Source organism: Oncorhynchus mykiss, chromosome Y (genome assembly GCF_013265735.2).
Source record: "Oncorhynchus mykiss isolate Arlee chromosome Y, USDA_OmykA_1.1, whole genome shotgun sequence".
NCBI lineage: Eukaryota > Metazoa > Chordata > Actinopteri > Salmoniformes > Salmonidae > Oncorhynchus > Oncorhynchus mykiss.
The window spans coordinates 17,410,663-17,436,070 of NC_048593.1; the positions used below are offsets into that span (position 1 = coordinate 17,410,663).

Here is a 25,408-nt window from a genome sequence, read left to right on the forward strand (position 1 = left end):
CGGATGTTCCTGGGCTGGAGTGGTTACACGTGGTTCAAATCAAATCAAACTTTATTTGTCACATGGGCCCGAATACAACAAGTGTAGACTTTACCCTGAAATGCTTACTTACAAGCCCTTAACCAACAGTGTAGTTCAAGAAGAGTTAAGAAAATATTTACCAAGTAGACTAAAATAAAAAGCAATACTTAAAAGGTAACACAATAAGAATAACAATAATAAGGCTAAATACAGGGGGTACCGGTACCGAGTCAGTGTGCGGGGTACAGGTTAGTTTAGGTAATTTGTACATGTAGGTGGGGGTGAAGTGACTATGCATGATAATAAACAGTGAGTAGCAGCAGTGTATAAAAGGGATGGGGGAGGGGTCAATGTACATTTTCTGGTGGCGATTTTATTGTAGTGGGTCTAGGGTGTCCGGGAGGATGCTGTTGATGTGAGCCATGACCAGCCTTTCAAAGCACTTCATGGCTAACGACGTGAGTGCCATGGGGCGGTAATCATTTAGGCAGGTTACCTTTGCTTCCTTGGGCACAGGGACGATGGTGGTCTGCTTGAAACATGTAGGTATTACAGACTCGGTCAGGGAGAGGTTGAAAATGTCAGTGAAGACACTTGCCAGTTGGTCTGTGCATGCTTTGAGTACACGTCCTGTTTAACCTGACCTTGACCTGTTTAAAGGTTTTGTTCACATCGGCTACCGAGAGGGTTATCACACAGTCATCCAGAACAGCTGGTACCTGCTTCAGTGTTGCTTGCCTCGAAGCGAGCATAAAAGGCATTTAGCTTGTCTGGTAGGCTCACGTCACTGGGTAGCTCGTGTCTGGGTTTCCCTTTGCAGTCCGTAATATTTTTAGAGCCCTGCCACATCCGACGAGCTTCAGAGCCGGTGTAGTAGGATTCAATCTTAATCCTATAGTTACGCTTTGCTTGTTTGATTGTTCGTCTGAGGGAATAGCGGGATTTCTTATATGCGCCGGATTAGTACCTGCTCCTTGAAAGCGGCAGCTCAAGCCTTTAGCCCGATGCGGATGTTGCCTGTAATCCATGGCTTCTGGTTGGGATCTGTACGTACAGTTACTGTGTGTGCACTTCGTCGATGCACTTATTGATGAAGCCGATCAATGCCATTGGGTGAATCGCAGGGTGGCAGGTAGCCTAGTGGTTAGAGCTTTGGACTAGTAACCGAAAGGTTGCAAAATCGAATCCCCAAAATCTGTCGTTCTGCCCCTGAACAAGGCAGTTAATCCACCTTTCCTAGGCTGTCATTGAAAATAAGAATTTGTTTTTAACTGACTTGCCTAGTTAAATTAAAGTAAAATAAAATGTAAATAAATTCCAGTCTGTGCTAGCAAAACAGTCCCGTGGTGTAGCATTCTAAAATAAAATTGGATTTGTCCTAAGCACAAGGTGTAATGATCTTGACGTTTAATCAGCTTCTTGATATGCCACACTGTCAGGTTGATGGCAAAGGAGAAATGCTCACAGAGAGGGATGTAAAGAAACTTCTGCACAAAATGTGTGTATATGGCACATTTCTGGGATGTTTTATTTTATCTCATGAAACATGGGACCAACACTTTACATGTTGCGTTTATATTTAGATATCGGCGCGCAGGTGCAATTTTTCTCCTTCTTTTAGGTGTTATTGGTGGACTTCATCCAAAAAGGTATCCAGGCTGTATCACAACCGGCCGTGATTGGGAGTCCCATAGAGCGGCGCACAATTGGCCCAGCGTCGTCCGGGTTTGGCCGGTGTAGGCCGACATTGTCAATACGAATTTGTTCTTAACTGACTTGCCTAGTTAAATAAATGTTACATAAAAAATGTAAAAAAGTAAAAGTTGTATTGCCGCTACAAAAGGCACAATTGTTTGTGCGCATGCGTGAAAGTATACCTCTTGCCCTGATTCGAACGGTATCTTTTGTCCCGAAACGATACCCGTATTTAGTGAAAGTTTTCTGTCTGCAAGCATGTTGGCTGCGCATTTACTCGCCGTCATTGTTTTGCAATATTAGTCTTGAAGAATTAAGCGACACTTTTTTTTTTGTCATTTCAGTCCATGTAGTTTTCGGGATAGGATAGCAGAAATGCCTCGTTATGCTCAACTGGTGATGGGCCCCGCGGGAAGTGGAAAGGTAGCTACTAGATTATAGCTACGTTAGCTAAGTAACGTTATTTATCCACACAGCCTGTGGTGCTGAAATGCTTCCGTTATTTTCAGTGGGTAGTTAGCTATTAAACTAGCTAACTAAATAGGTGTTTGTTGGTTGTTCCATGTGGATTCCAAAATGAGCAGGGCTAGGCTATGTTTTACAATTAATGCCAATTCACACATTATTAACATATCTAGCGATACCACTTGCTAGATTGTTAGTGGGCTAGCTAATAGAGTTGCAACCAATTATTTATATATACACTATTGGTTGCAACTTCAAGGTCTAAACTGCTTACAGGCACTGCCGTTGCCATTTCAGAAATGCAGTTCTAGCACTTTAATAATGTGGTTGTACTGTAGCTGTTACTTGATTTATCCTATTAAATGTTCTCATATCATCATGTATGTTTTTGCCACCGATATTAAAGTCAGCTGTGGTTTCTATATATCTCCCGCCTCTCCTCAGAGTACCTACTGCTCTACACTGATCCAGCATGCGGCAGCCATAAACCGCTCTGTACAGGTGGTCAACCTAGACCCAGCCGCTGAACACTTTGATTACCCGGTCATGGCAGGTAAGAAAACCTCTTAGGAGTTCTGATACTGTGATAGTCCTGTTTCTCTAACATTGAGTGCCACTGATGGCTGTTTTCCTACCCTCAGATATCCGGGAGCTCATCATGGTGGATGACGTAATGGAGGATGAGTCACTGAGGTTCGGCCCAAATGGAGGGCTGGTGTTCTGCATGGAGTACTTTGCCAACAACTTTGACTGGCTGGAGGAGAGCCTGGGCCACGTGGAGGATGACTACATACTGTTTGACTGTCCAGGTAAGGTGCTTTTCATAGAGCAGGGCAAGGAACGTGGCCTGGATGATGATGATGATGATGATGGTGGAGATGAAGTGCATAATATGGATCTGATTTTGATGTTGACCATGATGGTGATGGCGGTTGAGAGGTTTGTGCTGAAGGTGATGTGGTGAGAATGGTGTTGACGACGATGATGACGGTGTTAGTGGTGTCTGCAGGCCAAATAGAGCTCTACACACACCTCCCTGTGATGAGGCAGCTGGTAGAGCAGCTCCAGCAGTGGGAATTCCGTGTCTGTGGCATCTTCCTGGTGGACTCACAGTTCATGGTGGAGACCTTCAAGGTAATATGTCCTCTGCTAACACATCTTATTTCCAATCCCACGCTGCCTTTTATACAGGCTTTATAATATGCTATAACAGTTGTATTTTAAGTTAATTGAAAAACAAGTGTCTCAAAAACCTAGTTCATCTCTGGTATCATGGCTGCGTTGAGTGCCATGGTGTCCTTGGAGATCCCAACAGTCAACATCATGACCAAAATGGACCTGCTCAGTCCCAAGGCCAAGAAGGAAATAGAAAAGTAGGTGTCAGAATTTTGGAATTCCTCCTTTTTATGTGAATCTGTTGCCTTGGTCTATGTCCATCTGGTTTTATGTCTGTGTGTGTGTTTGGATCTGAATGCATCCTATGCACAAGCTTAGCAGATCTGTATTGGCTGGCACTGACAGATCCCGCTCTCTCCATGCAGGTACCTGGACCCTGACATGTACTCAATGATGGAGGACAACTCTGTCACCATTAGGAGCAAGAAGTTCAAGAAGCTGACCAAAGCCATCTGTGGTTTGGTAAGTTTTATTGTAATTAATCACATTGTCTGAAAGCTTTCAAAATACACTGAAAACATCATAAAATAGATCTATACAGCTAAAAACAACAATGCAATGTAAAAACAAGTTGACATTGAAGCTAAAGAAAGTATGCTTTCTCAATTTACCTAATTTTGCTAATCATTCCTTTCGACAAAATCAAGACGTCAAGGGTCTTGTAACATTTTTTTAATGAAGAATATTCAATTCCAGCTTAATTTGAGCAAATTCAGAATTGACAAATAATAATAATTCAGTGGGTAATTGGTCCTATTTCACACATGTGCTATTAACTCAATTCAATGTTTTTATCGTTTGACGGCCCTATGCCGTACAAAACCGTGCATAGAGAGAAGGCAGCACTGGTGTCCATAAATAAGTCATGACCCCTAGTTTGTGTTTTCTAGATTGATGACTACAGCATGGTGAGATTCCTGCCTTTTGATCGCACAGACGAGGAAGGCATCAACATAGTGCTTCAGCACATCGACTTTTCCATACAGTACGGAGAAGACTTGGAGTTCAAAGAGCCAAAGGTAAATACAAAACAAATCCACTACTTTGTGGACTAAAATGTATGCTTAGCCCTAGAGTTTAGTAGAGCAGACTAACTCTATTTTGGGAAATAATGTACTAAGTTACTAAGTCGACTCTCCAACTAACCAAAACCTTTCACTCATTCTCCTTTTTCCTCTCTCCTAAGGAACCTGACGAGGAGCCAGACAACACAAATTATGATGATTTCTTCCAGGACAAAGAAGAGGACTGAGATGATATACATTACAAAATATTAAGTGCATCTGCTCTTTCCATGACAGACTGACCAGGTGAATCCAGGTGAAAGCTATCTTCCTTTATTGATGTCACTTAAGTTAGTGTAGATGAAGGGGAGGAGACAGGTAATAGAATGATTTTTAAGCCTTGAGATAACTGAGACATGGATTGTGTATGTGTGCCATTCAGAGGGTGTATGGGCAAGAAAAAACATTTGGAAGTGCCTTTGAATGGGGGTTATGATAGTAGGTGCCTGGCTCACCAGTTTGTGTCAAGAACTGAAATGCTGCTGGGTTTTTCACACTCAACAGTTTCCCATGTGTATCAATAATGGTCCTCCACCCAAATGACATCCAGCCAACTTGACACAACTGTGGGAAGCATTGGAGTCAACATGGGCCAGCATCCCTGTGGAATGCTTTCAACACCTTGTAGAGTCCATGCCCCAACGAACTGAGGATGTTCTGAGGGCAAAAGGGGGATGCAACTCAATATTAGGAAGGTGTTCTCAATTTCACCCAAATTCCTCCCCATCCCTGTCTGTGAAGCTCCACCACGTGACCTGTTGATTTTTGACTGTAAGCAGAATTTAATGGAAATTAAGAAGACGTTTCTTGTTGAATATCTGGATTATGTTTTTGTAATTAAACTATTGTAAAACAACGTTTGGACATTTATTGCGATGAAAATGGTGATCAATTGCGCCACCCTGTGGTCATTCATATATTGTCCACACCGCGTCTCTATTCGTTGGTCTATTTCCTGTCAATTCTGTTGGGTGGGACAGGCGGAAGCAGCAGCAGCGCGAGTAGCAGTAGTGTCCTTACAAACGCTTACATTTTTAGTTTGCTGGGGCTGAAATATTTACATTAGTCTCTCAAAATGCCGGTAAGTAACTAAAATATTATGACTTCCTCTTAAATTAACAACCTTTAAGTGTGTTCTCTGTAATGTAAATATTTGTATCTTCCCCCATCTGTATCGACCATAGCATTTTCTAGTTAGCTAACGTTAGTCATTTCAGTCTAACAAAAATGCTTTGGATCACCCAAAAATAACGTGGCAACGAAATTGTAAAAATATTGCTTGATATTAGTCTGTAGTTGCCAATTGAATGAAAACCGGTCAAAAAGGGACATGTTAATTTATGCAGCCAATGGAGTTAGTAGTTTGGTGGGTTTAGCTGCTAGCTAATCTGCTAGTTTAGTAGCTATAACGCTGACCGCTATCCAGTACAGTAGAGTGCTGGCATTCTCATTTTGTCAAAAAGATCATCGCATAGTCATCAATATATTTGCATCAACTGTTTCATTTTCCTTTGCAGGCGTACCACTCTGGCTTGATGGATGGGGACACCAAGATGGTGGGGAACATGGCTATGCTGCCACTAAAAACCCAATTCAAGGGCCCTGCAGCGAAAGAGAGTATGTTTCAGCTAGCAAACTTAACAATTTGACACACTTTTTAAAGAGCTGGTGTTGACTTTCTTGCCCAATTTACCATACTCCACCCATCGGGTTTAGAAAATAGCCTACAAGAATGTACAAAGTTCTTGTTTGATATGAACAAGGTTTCGATCATAAGTAGGATATCTATCTTTCAACCTGTGCATTTTCTTAAATTCCACTTGACTGTGGTTGCCTGGTGGTGCATGTTGCTTACTTATTAGGTGCCATGAGTCACTCAAGTGTTTATTCTCTTTATTTTTAAGTACTTGACCAGCATCCCCTAACTTCCTCTATTTTCAACTCATCTTTGTTATTTCAGCCAAAGATTCAGACATCATTGAGGAGGCCATCTACTATTTCAAAGCTAATGTCTTCTTTAAGAATTATGAAATCAAGGTAAGGCAACATTGAAATGTGAATTATTTTTTTTTTAGCAAAATGGTGACTGTTAAAAATGGAAGTGGTCACCTGCTATTTGTGGAATGTTGTCTGTTTGAGTATAATAGAGTAGACTACATGTTATAAGGAAGTTAATGTTTTTACAGTACCTCCCCCTTCCTACAGTGGCTTGGCCTGTGGTATCCCGCATGCCCCAGCCTGCTTCTCTGAATATTGCCCTTGGCAATACAGTATTCTCATAGCTCTGTTAGCAGTGCTTAGTTAGGCAGTGACTGAAACTAGGTTCTGCTCTCATACACCCATAGACAAAGAGTACTCAAACTTTTTGATAGCAAATTCAACAGGGACCCTTCATATTTGGAACATAACTTGAGCGAATATAAGGAGTTTTACTATGACTTCGGCTGTGCATGGCCGGACAAACCAAGTCTCAGGTCGCGGGAAGGAACATTTTAAAAGCCCGCCTTTTGCCATAGAAAACCTTTTGCAAATTTCCTGCAATTCTACTAATTTTGTCATCAAATGTATAATTGGAGTATTCTAGTGGATACCAATATCCCTGTGAGCCTCCTAGGCCCATTTTGCCCTGGGTTAAAGGGATTCTCCAGTACTTTTGTATACTTTCTAGGCAGTAGTTCTGAAAGTAGTGCCCACAAGCTAAAAGTGGAGGAACAATATGTACTTGTAATTTATTTGAAAAATTAAAATTTGATTCAGTGAAAGGTTTATTTTCATTTTGGTAAGAGATTAAAATGTAATGAATTGACAGTTATTTGCTGATGTAAAAATATAAATGTACTGTTTTTAGGTTGTCATATTTGGGGTGTGGTAGGGTCATGTGGAAAATGGGGTCTGCCAGAAATTCTGGCAGGAAAAAGTGGTCTCAAGCTGAAAGTTTGAAAACCATTGCTCTAAACTTATTCCACAGAACCCTTTGAATTTGTTTTCTGTTAGTAGTATTTTGAGTGTCTGCAAACTCCTACCCGAGACAACCCTGGACACAGCATGTTGACATTAGACAACAGAATTCTCATTACCATGGACTTAAGTCTGTCAGTCACAAGGCTTGGTGTATCATTGGAGTTATCAACCTCTTTTTTTTTCTCCCCAGAACGAGGCAGACAGGACACTGATCTACGTCACCCTGTACATTTCTGAATGCCTGAAGAAGCTACAGAAGGTAACAAAATGAAATTAATTGATTGCCAATGGGCTTTTCTAATAAAGCAAATAGCTATTGATTCCAAATGACCCCCCCTCCCCCCTTAGTGATATGGAATGTTGGGTCCTCTGAACAATTCAAAGACATGATTTGTTTTGTATGGTGAACTCCCCTTGCAGTGCAGCTCCAGGGGTCAGGGAGAGAAGGAGATGTACACCCTGGGCATCACCAACTTCCCCATCCCTGGAGAACCTGGTTTCCCTCTCAACGCCATGTATGCAAAGCCCAGCAACAAGCAGGAAGAAGGTAAGGAAACTACAGTAATATTTATTTTCAGTATTAGTAACACTATTGAGTAGACTGATAGAGGTGCCACACCAACCGTACATTAGTGTTTTAGGCTGCACTGTGTAGTATTCAGTAGTACCAGCAGTTGTGATTACGTTTGGTCAAGATCTGTTTTGTGTGGACCCCAGGAAGAGTAGCTGCTGCTTTCACAACAGCTAATGGGGATCCTAATTAAATACCTCCCATGGTTTTTCCTGATCAGAGACCATGAGGGCGTACCTGCAGCAGATCCGCCAGGAGACGGGGCTGAGGCTGTGTGACCGTGTGTTTGACCCCCAGACAGACAAACCCAGCAAGGTGAGACATCTGACCGCTCCTGTCACAATTGTTTTTAGTGGATTGATGGACTAACCCTGACTGTGACCTCTTTTTCAGTGGTGGGTGTGCTTTGTTAAGAAACAGTTCATGAACAAAAGCCTGTCAGCTCCTGGACAGTAGACAATTCGGGTCTAAACTACTGCAAGGCAGATGTTTGTTTCGTTTTTGTGCCTCCATTTGTGTGGCTGAGATTTTATACTGAAGAGTACATGGACATACTGTTGTCAGGTGGCTTCTTTGATCATGTTAAGCGATTGCTTAATGCAATAAAACAATTCTGAAAACATGTCTCAGTTGGTCTCTTACACAATCAAGAAAATATTACTGTTTTAAAAACTTTATTGGACTCAAGTTAAACAATGTGGGTGTAAAAACCTGTGATTTCAGAACTCATGCCAGTCTTCACTCCACACAGGTGAATGACTATTGGAACTATCGAGCTACAAGTCTTATTGCTTGTTCTAACAATTCATCACCACTTTCATTATTTTGATCCTTTGCATTGCATGAATAACTTGCGTAAGACTCAAAAGCATCTCCTCGTAGATAGAAATTGTGCTGTTGCAAAGGGCTAGTGTAATCTGCTTCCACAGGTGAAAATGGCAATACTGGTGTGGACATTCAACCAGAACTGGCTTAACCTTATTCACATTCTTGAGACTACACAAACTACTTTTAAACAAAAGACAACCATCTGAAATGTGATTTCTCTTTCTGTAGATGTTCACAGGTGACCAAAGCTTAAATAATTATTCACACAAGGATAGACGACACTGAACACACGTCCCTGAAAAATATCCTAGAAAGGAAACTCAAGTATACAAACTTCACATGAAGGGGAAAACCAAGAGACATAACTTGAGCTATGATACAGTACATAATATTTACATACAATTAGAGCTGTGATCTTTATTACAAAAAATATTATTTTCCTCATGCTAATATTCTTAGGTTTGTTTATCCCCAAAAAATGATTGATCAAAAATGGAAGAAAACAGACATCACGGGAGACAGTTTCCTTAGCTCACAGGGAAACAACTTAAGGCAGCAGAGTGTATTAACCCTTTTGAGAGAAAGGACTTTGGAAGGAATGGGCTTCCATAGGTAAAGAACGGGGGCAACGATAGCCATTGTTGGTTGGTATCTCTTCATTGACCACAATTGCATAAGAGACAAGTCAAAAGTAGATGGCTCAGTGGCAGGTTGAAAATAAAGAAGCTCTTCAAAACAAAAACATGCATCTTGAGTTGTCATAATTCTCATTTAAATAAATACGTCTAAGGTGAGAACTGGGCAATAAGTATGAGGGGATGTTTTTTCCTCCATACATCCACAGAAGAAACAAGACAACCCTATTTACAACTAAAGAAAAAGGGCTGGCTTTTTATTCCACATCTTCCTAAGAGCAGAGCACGGGTGCAAAAGTCTTTATTGAAGAGTGACATGATCGATCTCCCGATGTTAAAATTCTAGCTAAAAAAACAAAAAAACAATTAGCTTGCAGACAAAATATAAATCAAGGGAAACGATAATCAAAGCATCAAGACTGATAGGGAAACAAACGATTGATGTACTATCCAGCCAAGGCACTGAATGGGTCTCAATTTCTGCAACGTGAGTGTGAGATTATAGCTGAGCGCTGTGTGGATCCAGAATGGTACTCACTGGGTGTGTGGCAATGGTGGGGGAGTGGAGCCTAGTCAAACGCCATCTCCTGACTCTTTCGTACACAGCGAGCCACCTTCCTCTTGAACTCTCCACAAGGATCCTCTCTCCATTCTTTCTGCAGGGCACAACTGTACATTAAAAACCCAAGCTTCACAAGCACTACAATCAACTAAACTGGTGGATAATCCCTCACTACTATCAAAAATGTTGTTCTACAAAAACACAATTCTAAAACTATGAGCACTGACATTTCACTTGTTTCTGTAAATTCGTTGAGGCCATAAAAACAAGAAAATAACAGCACCATCGTTTCAGCTTTTTCTCATAGAATTCCCCCGTCTGCGAGGGTGTATGTCTGGGACTTACGGCTGCGTCCACATTGGCGGGTGAGTCGCCGTTCGGGTCGGCCAGCATGGAGATGACACTGATCATGATGGTCTCTACAGTGTGAATGGGCAGCCAGCGCTCCTCAGGCTTCTCATAGCCAAACTTGTCCTCTCCGGGCTCGTGAAGGATGGAGATACACACGTCACCATTCTTTGCAACTGAAAGAGAAGAGTACAGGAATCAAACTGCTGACCAGTTGACACACAGGTCTTTTGTCGTCAGCTGTATAGCATATCAAACAAAACTGAAGATCTTCAACTCAAATGTCAAATCAATTTTTCTGTATGGATCTGAAACATGGAGAACCCTTTGAACATGCTGAACAAACTAAAGTAATTCATTAACCACTGTCTCAGATGGTGTCTGGCCAGTAGACTCCCAGAATACATCAGCAACATCAGGCTGTGGGAAATTACAAAACAAGACCCAATAGGAAGCACAATGAGAGAAGGAAGTGGAGCTGGATAGGACACACTAATCAATCACAAAACAGGCTCCAACATGGAACCCACAAGGCAAACACTAAAGAGGAAGGCCTAGAACCACCTGGAGATTAAGCACAGAGCAGGAGATGAAGGCAGGAGGTATGCCATGGCAAGGCCTAGAGTAAATAAATAGCACAAAAAGGGATGAAGGTGATTCATCAATGAAACCACTTACCATTGGGATGCCATATTTCTGTGATGAACTTCATCTTCGGAGGCCTATGTGGGTAGTCAAGGGGAAAGGTCAAGTAGGCTTTAAAGAAACCACCCTCGCTGTAAAGAGACAAGATGAGAAAATGAGTGTCACTCATATAGGAGGTGCTAAGTGCTAGTCACTATTTACCACAGACACAAAGTAAACCCCACCTATTTATATAATTGCTCTCCTTAAAAAAGGGCCCCTCCCACCCCCAGAGGAAGTTGCCACCACTATTTAATTTCCTGTCCTAGAGATGAAATGCACATTTAGGTTCTACCTCCGAAGAATGACGAAGTCTACTTATACATACTCATGAATTGGTCTATGTCTGGTTCTGGAGCTGTATTTGTCATAAGCTTTGATTTCGGGAAAATTTTGCCACTGATGGTAACCACTGGCCTATCTCCAAAGTTTTGGCATATTCCATCAATTGCGGCCGCGAATCCACCAACAGTTTGACGAGATTAAGGTGAAGCTCTGGTAACATAGATAATAGGGTTGAATGGCAGGTACCCGGTTACACAGATTTACCACCCAAAACCAGTCCCATTCCCGGGATAAATAACTGCGAGAAACTGGTAAATTATAATAAATGATCTATATGAACAGCATGGGGTGAAATGGAGCTGTTAAATGATATGCAATGTCTAAATCAGGTTTCTCTACGGCCTCTGCATGATGAAGCACAGCTCAGGGTGGGGACAGACTGCCCATCTCAGTATGGAGCGCAGGTCACAATGCACGTAGACATACCATCTCATGAAGGTAACTTTTTAGGCCTGCATTTGTTGCAGCATAGTCTATGCTACAGTAATATAAAGATCGAATGAGCTTCTAATATACCCATCTCCATCTGGCTTTCGGGGGGGGGGGGGGGGTCACGTTTCTTTTTGTTGTAAAGATTATAACTTTTTTAAATTGCAGATGCAGAGTTTTAAAACAGCCTTTCACTCGAATAGCGTTGCTTTAAAATCTGTGCACATGCGATCACGCTCTCCTAGCCTAGCCTCTTAAGGTAATAAACTCAATGCAATATTAGCTTTACATTTAGCCAATTAAAGATGGGTTATGCATAATAACCTCATTTATAGCCTCTGTCTCTTGCGCTATACGCAAGTGCCTGTGATCTGCTGGTCTCTCCTTAAAAAACACCCCTTACCTCAGAGTCCCATGCAGAACTAGCTAGACTAGAATAGCTTGCTGGACATTTGTTTTTTGCATGTATTATACCGACAGGCTATTCGAAGAGGGACGCAATCTCTTTTTTTTGCTGAATGTTAAATACAGCAGCCAATAAAACTCACGGGCAGTATGAAAGAAAAGCGAATGCACGGTAGGCTACAGCAGTTCTTTATTCAGACCCATAACCATTCAATCTGGAAGAGAAGTGAAAGCCTCCTGCATCTAATTCTAGTCCTATATTATTCAAGGATGTCATTAGAATGATGAAGATACATGAAATAAGTTGTTGTCCTTAACTGTTGAAAGCGAGGAAGGAATGAAGAAATGAGAGAGAAAGAGGAGGTAGGCTAATAACCTTAGGGGAAACATTATGAAAGCTATTCATACAGTGCATTGGGAAAGTATTCAGACCCCTGGACTTTTTCTACATTTTGTTACGTTACAGCTTTATTCTAAAATGGATTAAACAAACTGAAATATCACTTTCACATAAGTATTCAGACCCTTTACTCAGTACTTTGTTGAAGCACCTTTGGCAGCGATTACAGCCTCAAGTCTTCTTGGGTATGACGCTACAAGCTTGGCACACCTGTATTTGGGGAGTTACTCCTATTCTTCTATGCAGAGCCTCTTAAGATCTGTCAGGTTGGTTGGGGAGCGTCGCTGTACAGCTGTTTTCAGGTCTCTCCAGAGATGTTCGATCGGGTTCAAGTCCGGGCTCTGGCTGGGCCACTCAAGGACATTCAAAGACTTGTCCCGAAGCCACTTCTGCCTTGTCTTGGCTGTGTACTTAGGGTCATTGTCCTGTTGGACCAAGAATACAATCGGGTTCTTGGTTACCTCCCTGACCAAGGCCCTTCTTCCCCGATTGCTCAGTTTGGCCGGGCGCCCAGCTCTAGGAAATGTCTTGGGGGTTCCAAACTTCTCCATTTAAGAATTATGGGGCCACTGTGTTCTTGCGGACCTTCAATGCTGCAGAAATGTTTCGGTACCCTTCGCCAGATCTGGTCCTCGACACAATCCTGTCTCGGACCTCTACAGATAATTCCAACAACCTCATGGCTTGGTTTTTGCTCTGACATGCACTGTCAACTGTGGGACCTTATATAGACAGGTGTGTGCCTTTCCAAATAATGTGCAATCAATTGAATTTAACACTGGCTGACTCCAATCAAGTTGTAGAAACATCTCAAGGACGATCAATGAAAACAGGATGCACCTGAGCTCAATTTCAAATCTCATAGCAAAAGGTCTGAATACTTATGTAAATAAGGTGGGGTATTGTGTGTAGATTGATGAGGCATTTATTTTATTTAATCAATTTTAGAATAAGGCTGTAAGGTAACAAAATTTGGAAAAAGTGAAGGGGTCTGAAAACGTTCTGAATGCACTGTATGGGCTGGTAGTGAGTTCAGAATTACATCACCTGAAGAAGCATGTGGCAGAATCATGTAAACAAAGTGCACAGCTCAGCAAGTATGCATGCCTAGTGCATGTATTTTTCATCTTGTGCACATGCTTCAGGTGATAGAAAATCTGAACACATTTACAAAAGTTGGAATTATTCTTTCATGTGGATATATTGTCTCATTCTTACATGCAAAAGGACCAACCACATGGACAACTGGTAAAGTACATTAAAAAGTATATTCTGGCTTGTAGAGGTCGTGAGAGGAAACTTTGCTGATCCTAACGCTAATTTACCCCCAACAACGTTGCATCCAATGCAATTCAACGTGGGGTCTCCAGGTTATTCCTTCAACAAACAGAGGAGATTTGTAAAACACTCACAATAATGTATCTTGAGGGCCAATAACAACCACCTCCCACTGATGGATGTTATCATCGTCTATGAGACCGGCAGAAAATCCCTCCACAGGGTTCTTGTTGAGCTCTAAAAAGGGGTAAACAAACACGCGGACATTATTACCCAATACCCACCCCTGAGCGTGTGATCTACTTGATGCCATGTCATGCGTGTTGTCAAGCTAGAATTCAGCTAACGGACCAGTGAAAATGAACATGGGATGTTATTTAGCTTGAGGAAATTACCTAGACGTGTGGCTACGATTAAAATAAATGGCACACTTCTACAAATCTTAGCTAGCGAACATAACGTTACCACCACTGCTGTGTTTCGCTAGTTAACTAGCTAGCAAAATGGTATGTCACGCGTTAGCTAGCTAAACATACACCAGCTGGGAATTTGCATTGCGTACTAGCCGTAGCTACATTGACATTTTAAATACAAGTAAAACAAACATTATTTGACTACAAGCTAGCCAAGTTACAGGTAACTACTACACTTGTTCAACTCGGCTTAATTTAGCTAACGTTAGGTGCTTGCTTACCTGCCAGTTGTTTTCGAAGCAACAGGGATGATTGATCGGTCATTTTATGTGGATTAGCCTACCTATAAAGACAACGACCTGAACTGCCTCTAACATAAAATATAACAGAACAAAGAATTGGAGAGAGAGAGAGAGACCTAGCTAGCTTGTTACCGATGTTTCAACAAGGCCTTATTAGTTGATCGTTTCACACAGAGAGGCACAGCTTCCGACAGCTAGGCTAGCAACATCCCCATACACCGCATGCGCCCTACTCGTCAAGAGAGAGGGAGGTGCAAGCCTACATCAGGGTTACCCAACTGTGCGAGTGATTTTATTTTGACCGAACATTTTCTGAGCAAAACAAATTGTTTATGATGTGGTTTATTGTTGTACATAAGACTGTAAAAAAACACAAGCAAATAATCTCCAAGTGATTGTAATGTTGTAAATCGGTTCCAAAGTATTCCCACACCTAATATAGATATACACCAAGTACACTAAACATTAGGAACACCTTCCTAATATTGAGTTCACCATCAGTTCGCCCTCAGAACAGCCTTAATTGGTTGGGGGGCATGGACTTTACAAGGTGTCGAAAGCGCTCCACAGGCCTATGTTGACTCGAATGCACTTGTGTCAGGTTGGCTGGATGTCCTTTGGGTGGTGGAGTAGAGGTTGACACGGGGTGAAAATTCATTACTGTCCTGTCAATTGTTTTCCTGTTCTGTCCTGATCCCGCAACATTTCTATAACTTCAGAACTTTCTTGTTCCTTCCTGATAAAAACCAATCCAGTCCCATCCCGTGCTCATTTTTGCACGTAGAAATATGTAGGCTGTTGGTTTAGGAAGTATTTAAAATAATTTCAGTAATGCCATATGCAACTGTAATACGTGGTTGTCTCACCTATTTTAGTTAAATGCACTGACTGTAGGTCTAAGTCACTTTGGATAAGAGGGTATTATACACTGAACAAAAATATAAACACAACATGTAAAGTGTTGGTCCCACATTTCATGAGCTGGAATAAAAAATCCCAGAAATTGAGGAGTATTTCTGTCCTTAATAAAACACTGTTGTGGGGAAAAACTCATTCTGATTGGCTGGACCTGGCTCCCCAGTGGGTGGGGCTGGCTACCCAGTGGGTGGGCCTATGTCCTCGAGGCCCACCCATGGCTGCATCCATGCATCATGTGAAATCAATAGATTAGGGCCTAATGGATTTATTTATATTGATGGATTTCCCTATATGAACTGTAACTCAGTAAAATCTTTGAAATTGTTGCATGTTGCCTTTACATTTTTGGTCATTATAAATTACCTAAATGTATATCGATTAAGGCTGGATGAGGACAGAGACCCCAGCAGGATGGTCTGCTCAGCACAGCACCGGCATAAATCTGTAGCCTACAGCTGAGTATTGCCACATATGAACATTTACAATACATTAACAACATGAACATAAAAAATACATGTCAGTCTGGTTTTATTTCACTCTTCACCTCAGATGGCTTAGGTTTAGGTTTAGCTAAATATGCGAACAAGTGGGCTTGCTATGCCGCTTCAGGTCGCTTTTCCCCCAGCTGTAGCCTATTTGATCATTCGTGGAGCAACCAATAATGCTCCACACATGACATATTTCCGCCCCAAAAACGTATTTGATACTGTACTGCCTGTTCCTTTAGACCAGGGTTCTCCAACTGGCAGCCCATGGCCTGAATTTGGGCCAAGGGTCATTTTATTTGGCCCCTCATTTTCTGGGCAAAACACTACTTCTTTTTTTTTATAATTAAAATAAAATGGTAGACAGAAAGGACTGTTAAAACACTTTAATTTAGGAAATCTCATCCAAAGTATTCCCACACACAAGAGAGATATATGTGATCTTATACAAATGTAAGCAAGATTTATCTTTTTGGACTTTGTGGTCAATTTTTTGTCTACAAATTATTATTTCATTATGTTCTGGCCCCCTGACAATCCTCTCAAGAAAAAGAATGACCTGCGGCGGAATGTAGTTGATGATCCCTACTGTAGACTGTAGACTGTTGATCCTGTTCCCATGTTAGTCTCTATGGTGGACCATTCTTGATACAGACAGGAAACGGTTGAGCATGAAAACCCCAGCAGCATTGCAGTTCCTGACACAAACCTGTGCACCTGGCACCCACTATCATACCCTGTTCAAAGGCATTTATATTTTTGTCTCTGCCCATTCACCCTCGTCACATTATCTCTGTGCATTCAAATTGCCGTCAATAAAATGCAATTGTGTACGTTGTCTGTAGCTTATGCCATAACCCCACAGAAACCACGGGGCACACCATTCACAATGCTGACATCAGCAAACCGCTCGCCCACATGACGCCATACACACTATCTGCCCGGTACAGTTAAAACTGGGATTAATCCATCGAAGGCCCACTGAAGACGGTCATGACACCGAACTGCAGTCAGGTCAAGAACCTGGTGAGGACGACGAGCAGCAGATGAGCTTGCTTGAGATGGTTTCTGACAGTTTGTGCAAACATTCTCCGGGTGTGCAAACCCAGTTTCATCATCTCCCTCAAAACTTGAGACATCTGTGGCATTGTGTTGTGTGACAAAACTGCACGGTGCACCTGTGTAATGATCCTGCCGTTTAATCAGCTTCTTGATATGCCACACCTGTCAACTGGATGGATTTTCTTGGCAAAGGAGAAACGCTCACTAACAGGGATGTAAACAAATTTGTGCACAACATGAGAGATATACATTTTTTGTTCAAATGGAACATTTCTGGGAAATTTTATTTCAACTTATGAAACCAACACTTCACATGTTGTGTTTCTGTTTTTGTTCAGTGTATATCTGTTTGGCCTTTTTGTGGTCAATTTGTATAATTTGTAATTATGTTCCGGCCCCCTGAAAATATGCCACAAAAAAAAAAGCGTCCCGCAGTTGAATCTACTGTAGTTGATGAACTCTGCCATACGGTCATTGGTGCAAGCGCAAACAAGTGCTGTTTGCATGGCTACCACTAAAGACACCTTGAAATTGTAACATGCCAATGGTTACAATTAGCATATCAACATAATAATTGTAGAAGTAAGCTATTAACATCCTTTCAAATAAATGACATTTTGTACCTCGCCTCCAGAAGTATGAAACTCTTATTTTCAAGAAAGAACCACCAGTAAAAATCAACATACACAATCTAATTCCTTTCACAATTTTATTTCTGCAGTGCCTTTCAAACCAGAAATGTTCACACAGACATTGTAATAATAGTGTGTCGTTTTTTCCTCCTTTTTACAGGCTTAAATGTACAGTCAGAGATATAGCTCCAACAACAGTCTAAAACTGATAGTAGGGAAAGTTTCTATTTCTAATACTTTTCTTTGGATGGGTGGGGAAATTCTGTCCATGCTTTGTAATATACACACATTCAGAGAAATAACTTCATTTACTATCCTTATGTACAAGTGATACTGCGATAGTATGGTCAATATTCAAATCAGCAGTGTGGAAGAAACTTTCAGGTGTACTGCATTTATAAAGCCAAAAGAAAAACGGCAAACGTCTTTAAGTTGGCAAAACCTTGTTTTCAGTCATATCCATTATGGAAATAGTGGGTATCATTAGTGTCACATAAGCACTGGAGTGCAGATCAAGCTTTTACTTCATGGGCCTTTTCAATCAACCCGCCTTGTTGTCAAGAAGTTGTCATTCTTCTTCAGAGTGACTTACATGACATAGGTTGCTTTAGATTCTTACACAACATTAGGATGGCTGCTAGGCTACTGGTCGTAAGAAACTAAACAAGTGACACGTATAAAATAAAAGGTCTACCATTGCCTTGCTACCTGCCACTCATTGAACATTTCCCATTTTATAACAACTGATCAGGTGATGAAAGCCATTTGAGTCACTAGACTTGACCACATCATTCATCTGGGATGTATAATATAAACTAGACATTTACTCTGTATGCTTGTTGTACATTTTGAGTCACTAGACTTGACCACATCATTCATCTGGGATGTATAATATAAACTAGACATTTACTCTGTATGCTTGTTGTACATTTTGAGTCACTAGACTTGACCACATCATTCATCTGGGATGTATGATATAAACTAGACATTTACTCTGTATGCTTGTTGTACATTTTGCTGACTGGTGAAAAGGCAAGAAAGCATCTATGGGCAAACCAGAATATTCAGACAATCTCCACAGGGGAAAATGCTCCCCTGCTCTTGTTTCTGTTAGTTCCCTGTAGTGAGGAAATAAAAGTCATTCATTCACTCTTTGAAACAGTTTCACACAAATGCATACACAAAACACACACGCTTCTTCGAGTGGGTAGAGGTTGCCTCTAACCACCGGTCCATTGCACAGTGAGATATTTTGTCCATCCCCTATTGGTTATTACTGAGGATACAAGCTATGGTTAGGGAAATATCCACCCACCTCTAATATAAATTCCACAACCGATCCACTACAATTCAATAAACTGTACTGCTTTTCAAAATTCAACACAAGCATCAGTCCTCATTTTGGCTACTCAATACAACAAAAATATTTTTTCAGTTACACATTTAGCATTTTTCTTATTTTTTTCCTTCTTCTTCAAAAAGGCACCTTTCAAAGTTTAATAGCTTATGACATTTCCCTGTCAAGATTAAGACAACCATCACACTTCAACATCTGACAACGAATAAACAAAACACAAAACTGCCTAAAACTACAATAAAAACCATAGAAATAACTCCCAAAACAAGATTGTCTCCAAGCATGTACATGAAAAACAGAACATATATGTTTCATGTACATCTTATAACTCACCCCCCCCCCCCCCCCCCCCCCCCCGCCTTGTTCTTTCTGTACAGTACTGATAAACCTCAACACAGTGCAATAACACCAGTAGTCATTGACAGGTGTAGTCCAGTCTGGCAACTCTACTGCAAGTTTTACAAGCAGACCTACATTGAAACTGATTGTGACAAAGAGGTTTGAATGGGAAAATATGAAAGAAATTAAGCTCAACTAAATCTCACCTATTTGGTTAGAGATCAGTGGCAATTGGTTTCTTTTCCAATTTGGGTAATATTCCTTTGTCTAATTTGTCTACAAAGTGATATTCCTGGCTTTTTACTGGTTAAGAACAACTTTAGGAAATAATAATAAGATGATGATTCATCTCAAGCACTCTGACTAAAAAGCTGAATGGGGAGTATGTGGTTCCAGCTGTTCTTCCAACATGGCTGGTCAAAAGGAAATGCTCAGCGAGGCCCATTTCCTGTCCATATTTAACATCCTGTCAAAGGCCCAGTGGCACAGACAGCAAACCTTTCTAGATTCTCCTGTCTATGGTCCAACAATCTACCTACTGGGCAACATTCTCATTCTTAATATGGCAAATGAAGCATCAATAAAGTGTCAGACAGGGATAAATAAGGTAAAACACTTCTGTAACAGCACCTATATATTGTTCTATCTATCACAGGTAAGGTCCATAACTTAAAATGACTTATTTTCTACATACAACTCAGAATGTACACAAACAGGCCAGTGGGCTGTGACAGGCCATGCAATTGGGATAACGTTCTTAAACTCTTGTGGTTTCCCTGAAAAACACACCAAAAAAAGATCTATATTATATTTTTACACTGAGTGGCTTCTTATTTAGTAAGACTTCATGTCTTAGGAGTGAAGTTTCATTTGTGATTGCTTTGCGCTGAATTACTGACAGGATTAAATGGAGCGAGACTGTGACTGCAGTAGCATCGTCCTGCAGACAGCTTGACTGTGATTGGTCAGGGTATCGTTCCAGACGGTAAGGGGCTGTGTGTGTGTGTGGCTCTGCAGAGAGTCAGTCCGTTTAGTGGGGTCCTGTCTGACACACAGAGGAGTGTGTAGTTGCCCCCCCACAAGCCCTTCATCTCCAACATCAGTTCACCTAAGAGTGCTTGGTGGTGGGGCAGACACAGAAACCACCAGTCCAGAGTCTACCCTGTCCAGACTATAGGCCCTTCTTAACACACATACCCCCCACCGGCTGACATCTCCATGGAAACTAGAGGGTGGGGGAAAGATACAGAGTTGGTTGGGAGGTTGAATGGGCATGGTGGTGCCGGTCCAGAATGAGTGACATCATAGCATAGCAGCATCAAGGGTGCTGAGCTGAGTCCTCAAACACATAGCCCTGACTGTAGAGCTGTGAGGCGACGCTCAATGCATTCCTTACCTGCCGAGAGAGAAAGTAGAAGTAGTATTATTCATTGATTGATTGATGTTGTGAAAGGGACAACTCACTAAGCTACCAGTAAGTAAAAAAGAACAGCCAAAAGTGTCCAATTACCTGTGTAGTCATGGAAATAAAGTCATGCTTTATACAGGTAGCCTAGAGGCAGGTAGCCTAGAGGCAGGTAGCCTAGAGGCAGGTAGCCTAGAGGCAGGTAGCCTAGAGGCAGGTAGCCTAGTGGTTAGAGTGTTAGGCCACACAGATTAACATAAAGGACGCAGGTTCAAATCCCCGAGCTGACAAGGTGAACAAATCTGGCAATGTGCCCTTGAGCAAGGCACTTAACCCTAACTGCTCCTGTAAGTCGCTCTGGATAAGAGTCTGCAAAATTACTACATTGTAAAATGTAAAAAACAACAACAGATACGCTACTGCAGTTCAGGCTTAATGGATGTGGTGGGACAGAGGTGAAAGTTCTGAGGTGCCTCACACTTGCTGACGCTGAGGATGTCGTTTTGCTCGGTAAGGAGCAAGGACAGGCCCTCCATCAGCAGCAGGGCCTTGTGGTAGCGCAGCACCGACGCCTCTCCCTGGTGGAACATCTCATCCAGAGCAGCAGCCTGCACCTGCAAGCCGAGTAGAGGGCGAAGAAGAGATCAGGGGCCGTATAAAGCATCTCAGAGTAGGAGTGCTGATTTGGGATCAGTTTAGCCTTTTAGGTTACAATGAATAAGATTACATGGACCGGATCCTAGATAAGCCCTCCTACTCTGAGAAGCTTGATACACATGGCCCAAGATGCTAAACACAGTGTCTCCCTCACCATCTGAACAGTGTGGCTAAACAGCAGCCTCTCGGCGGTGATGGTATTGACGTGGTCCATGAGACGGTGCTTGCGGGAGAAGAAATGTGCCAGCCGCGTGTTGAGGGAGAGGCAGGACGACACGCTGGACTTGTACAGCTCGTTCAGCCTCTTGACCACTAAACACACAGTCACAGAGGAGAGGGCTGAGAGTGGAGCAGTGTTCACGTTGGAAATAGAGAGAGAGAGAGAGAAGTCCTACTCCACAGCAGGGTTGGGCTCAATACATTTTTTTTCATGATACATCTGCCAGATGAGTGTAATGTTATATCCTTCTGTAAACGTTGGCTTTTAATCAAGCGTGTTCTTAAGTTGTTGGGTCTCACCTTGTTTGACAGTAGCAGAGGGGTACAGTTTTCCCTGTTTGACGCGCTCCATGGCTGTGTGCAAGGCAGACGACAGAAGTTCTGCAGTCTTCATGTACAACACCAGCTGCTCCGCATAGCTGACACACACACACACACAGATCAGAGTCATGATTTTGTAGCTGACGCTACAGTCATTGCAAAGTGTCTCTCAATCTCAAAGTGAACAGTAACCAAGTCTGACTCGCTTTTATCATCCATTTGTAAAGATCTCATATTCCATGAAAAGGAAAGACTCTAGACAAAGTTCTTTCAGTAACAATGGAATAGCTTCACTAGCTGGTGGCTCTCACCTCCACTCCCGGCTGAGGGAGCTGATCTGGTCAGCCACTAGGCTTTGCTGCTGCAGGAGAGAGGGCGGAGAGGTGTCCCCGTGCTTCGCCCCAGCCCCCCTGACCCCTGCCACCTCCATCAGACAGCGGGCAAAGTCCAGGGTGAAGCGCAGGCTCCTCAGGGTGTCTGTGTGCTCCTGCTGCACTCAGACAGACAGAGGGAGAGAGACAAGGTCACGCACATCGGACGTCATAAAATATAGCCTACAGGGAGATGGGTGTTCTTCAAAACAGAGACAGAGATGGACAGAAAAAAACATGCAGAGACAAACTCAGAGAAACAGACAGCAGCAACCCCACATCCCAACCCCTACTCTCACCTCCATCAGTGTCTCCTCTGGCAGCTCAGGGGCCAGGAAGCTAACAGGTCCCCCCATGTTGGCCGTAATTGGGTCTGTGAAGCTGTAGCATGGTCTGGAAGGACCCTCAAAGCCGTCCAGATAGGTGCCTGTCTGAAATCGGCTGGTAAAAGAACCCACTGGGCTTATGGAGCTGGAGGAGCCTGCTATAGAAATAAGTGTTTTGTGGTTAGAGCATGGAAAGTACCTCAGAACAGGCCCTTGATGGCACTTAGTCTAAACTGACAGTCGTTCAACTGACACAGAGTAGTGTATTGTGAATATCATTGCCACTAAGATCAGCATCCCTAGGACACTATAATGTATTTGGATGCTGTGCGGAGCAATGACACCTAGCTGCTGAGTCAATCAACTCACCTGAGAACTGTCTGGTTTTGGAGGGCTGTGGAGGGATGCTGCCGCTGGGTGGGGAGCCCACAGTGAACACCACCTGAGCTGGGAGGGCTGAGCCTGCTGCCATGGCTCCACCACCAGAGGGTGCTGAGGACAGAGAGACAGAACACAGGGAGGATGAATCACAGTAATGACCTAGCTACATGCAGTGGAGCAAGTTGGTAATTTACCCTGGTAGTTAGTGTTACTGCTTTAAAAAGTCCAGAGCTGTAGAAACACATTTCAGTTCCTATAGAAAAAGGGAATGTTCCATTAGAGCAGAGCAGGCTTGGGTGGGCCTGGGTGGACACAGCCCCACCAAATGGGGCCCTTCCAGGCCCACCCAATCAGATTGAGCGAAAACAAAAAAGAATACATAATTCTTTAAATAATACAACAGTCCTCAGCACCTTAGGCCATTTAAAACCAGAGAAGTTGGTTCTATATGGCATCGATATGAGTCCGAAAATAGTGTCAAAATTGACGACAAAGTGTACATAGGTTAATTTTGGTCATAAAGTCAGTCTCATCTAAAACTGAGTTTTGTCAGTGAGTTTGTCACGACTTATTGGAGGGGTGGGTATGGATTACAATCATGCCCATTTGCCCATGCCCACTAATATGAGATAATCAGCTGTGCTGATTGCGCTGTGCGTGCTCTATCCAATCATAGCAGCCAGAACCTCCAGACAGTGAGACAGACCTGCCCAATACACGACGCCTCAGGCTTGTTTACATAAGACAACACCTCACCAATGTTATGTTGAAAGAACCCATAAGCCCTTTATGGAGTGCTCACTTGCTGATGTTTGATAGTGCCAATCACTCGAGTCTGTTGGAACTTAGCTAGCTGGAACTTGATTTTGGGCACTGATAAACAGTGCGCAGCTTGTGCTTTATTTAAGATAGTTTGGCAGCTTGCAGATGAAGTTGTAGACATGTTATTGTTCTCAGAAAACAGTTTTTCAGCTCGCAGCCAGACTTTCCCTTCATGATAGATTTGAAGGAAGTTATTATTTCGAGGAAGTGGCTGGCCATGTTGTTGCTACGGTGATTCAGTAGGGACAAACAACAGTACCTGCCATGATACGATATTCGAACATAACACACCCACATCAAACCACATCCCCAAGACAACTTGTTTGCATTCAGTCATGGCCGCGTTTCTTAATGAACCATCAACACAAGGTCAAATCAGGAAGCGCAGTCACCCATTAAAACGTTTTTGTGTTGGAATTGACTCCTGTGGAACTTCACCCAATTGATACTGTGACCCCAGTCTAAAAAATAAGGAAATATGCACAGCTCTGCTGACCTTGGAAGCTCCAAATTCTAACCCCCAAACAGATCTATACGGAGTGACCCACATCCATACAAAGTTAATATCACAGTGACTGACTCGGTTTTTCCTATCTAGTCAACCTCGGCTGGTGAACAGAACAGCTCTTTATGCTTTAGTCATGCAGGTAGACAATGACTGAAGGGTAAAACTTGGTGAATAGGTCTACTATGCTCACCTGTGATGTCTCTGTTTGAGCTGAGGTTCTCACTGCTGCCGTGCTCCCCCAGCGGTCCTCCAAATGCAGCCATCAGCAGCATGTCAGACAGACGACCTGCACTCTGAGACCTGCCGAAGCTTTTGTTGTCTTCTGTAGTCCTCTGGCTGTATTGCCCAAGCTGGACAGTAGGAGGCTGTCCTGGGTACCTGTGGTTTGAGGCAGCCTTGCTGCCGGGCGGGGCCAGAACCAGACCCTGCTGGGCCAAGAAAGTCACCAGGTTGGGGGAGTTGGGAGGTTTGGGGAACTCAAAGGGTGGTATGGCCTGTGGACAGGGTATCAGTGTCAGATGCAAAGTAGAGTCGAGAGACTATAGACAGTGGAATTGATTGTTTAAAGCAATAGTACAATTGCTGAATAGTTCAGTTTCCTCTAAAACACAGGCGTTGTACTAGCTGTGTCCAAAACATGAACTCACTCTAGAGGGGGATCCCAGGATGGTGGGGAGGGGGCTGCGCTGCATGAGTTCACTCAGCCTGGGGGAGGAGTGCAGGGGCCGCATAGCCATCATGCCTGCCTGCAGGTTGGCCACCACAGGGTCAGAGTGCTGCTTCCTGATCTTCTGCCTGCCGCCACCACTCGTGGCCTCCAGGAGACAGGGGGCGCTGTGGAGCCGGGTGCCCAGGCCTTGCTGCTGAGGGGGAGGCCGTGTGTCGGGGAATTGGAGAGCTGGAGATGGACAGGGGTTAAAAGTTACAGCACAATGTTATCTTTACATTATCAAGATGAGTATAACTATACAGCTGAAGGAAAGACACAGGGAAGTAAAACATCTAAAGGTGATGGTTCCTTTA

At 42.8% G+C, this 25,408-nt stretch overlaps 4 protein-coding genes across 12 annotated transcripts in view; 2 read left to right on the plus strand and 2 right to left on the minus strand.

The window, feature by feature from the left end:
• Positions 1–1,898: 1,898 nt before the first annotated feature.
• LOC110509733 (GPN-loop GTPase 3) lies at positions 1,899–5,277 on the plus strand. Of its 2 annotated transcripts, none has more exons than XM_021590804.2 (8): positions 1,899–2,139; positions 2,626–2,734; positions 2,823–2,990; positions 3,179–3,315; positions 3,439–3,554; positions 3,723–3,819; positions 4,248–4,376; positions 4,544–5,277. In XM_021590804.2, exons 1-8 carry the CDS (start codon positions 2,092–2,094, stop codon positions 4,607–4,609), a joined length of 870 nt encoding a protein of 289 aa, XP_021446479.1. In that variant the 5' UTR covers positions 1,899–2,091; the 3' UTR covers positions 4,610–5,277. The 2 variants fall into 2 exon arrangements, with proteins under 2 accessions (XP_021446479.1, XP_021446480.1); XM_021590805.2 differs by having other exon boundaries at positions 1,902–2,139; positions 3,191–3,315.
• Positions 5,278–5,390: 113 nt separating this feature from the next.
• Positions 5,391–8,567, plus strand: arpc3 (actin related protein 2/3 complex, subunit 3). Its single transcript, NM_001160601.2, has 7 exons — positions 5,391–5,502; positions 5,939–6,038; positions 6,382–6,458; positions 7,573–7,641; positions 7,803–7,929; positions 8,174–8,268; positions 8,347–8,567. The coding sequence occupies exons 1-7, from the start codon at positions 5,497–5,499 to the stop codon at positions 8,407–8,409; spliced, it is 537 nt and encodes a 178-aa protein (NP_001154073.1). The 5' UTR covers positions 5,391–5,496; the 3' UTR covers positions 8,410–8,567.
• Positions 8,568–8,616: 49 nt separating this feature from the next.
• On the minus strand, positions 8,617–14,851 carry LOC110509734 (ubiquitin-conjugating enzyme E2 G1). The gene is made up of 6 exons (XM_021590806.2): positions 14,562–14,851; positions 14,002–14,104; positions 11,005–11,102; positions 10,324–10,502; positions 9,955–10,072; positions 8,617–9,762 (listed from the first exon to the last, which is right to left on the minus strand). Exons 1-5 carry the CDS (start codon positions 14,602–14,604, stop codon positions 9,986–9,988), a joined length of 510 nt encoding a protein of 169 aa, XP_021446481.1. The 5' UTR covers positions 14,605–14,851; the 3' UTR covers positions 8,617–9,762; positions 9,955–9,985.
• A 2,891-nt stretch (positions 14,852–17,742) lies between these two features.
• LOC110509735 (serine/threonine-protein kinase ULK1) overlaps positions 17,743–25,408 on the minus strand; it is a 49,160-nt gene continuing 41,494 nt past the window's right edge. For 3 of the 8 annotated variants that reach the window (XM_036967304.1, XM_021590812.2, XM_036967307.1), the window contains 8 exons: positions 25,033–25,283; positions 24,576–24,879; positions 23,044–23,166; positions 22,648–22,832; positions 22,289–22,467; positions 21,957–22,075; positions 21,592–21,749; positions 20,779–21,394 (listed from right to left, as the gene is read on the minus strand). In XM_036967304.1, coding sequence (XP_036823199.1) covers positions 21,197–21,394; positions 21,592–21,749; positions 21,957–22,075; positions 22,289–22,467; positions 22,648–22,832; positions 23,044–23,166; positions 24,576–24,879; positions 25,033–25,283 — 1,517 coding nt within the window. In that variant the 3' untranslated portion in view covers positions 20,779–21,196. The other 5 variants (XM_021590808.2, XM_021590807.2, XM_021590809.2 and 2 more) reach the window with 4 other exon arrangements.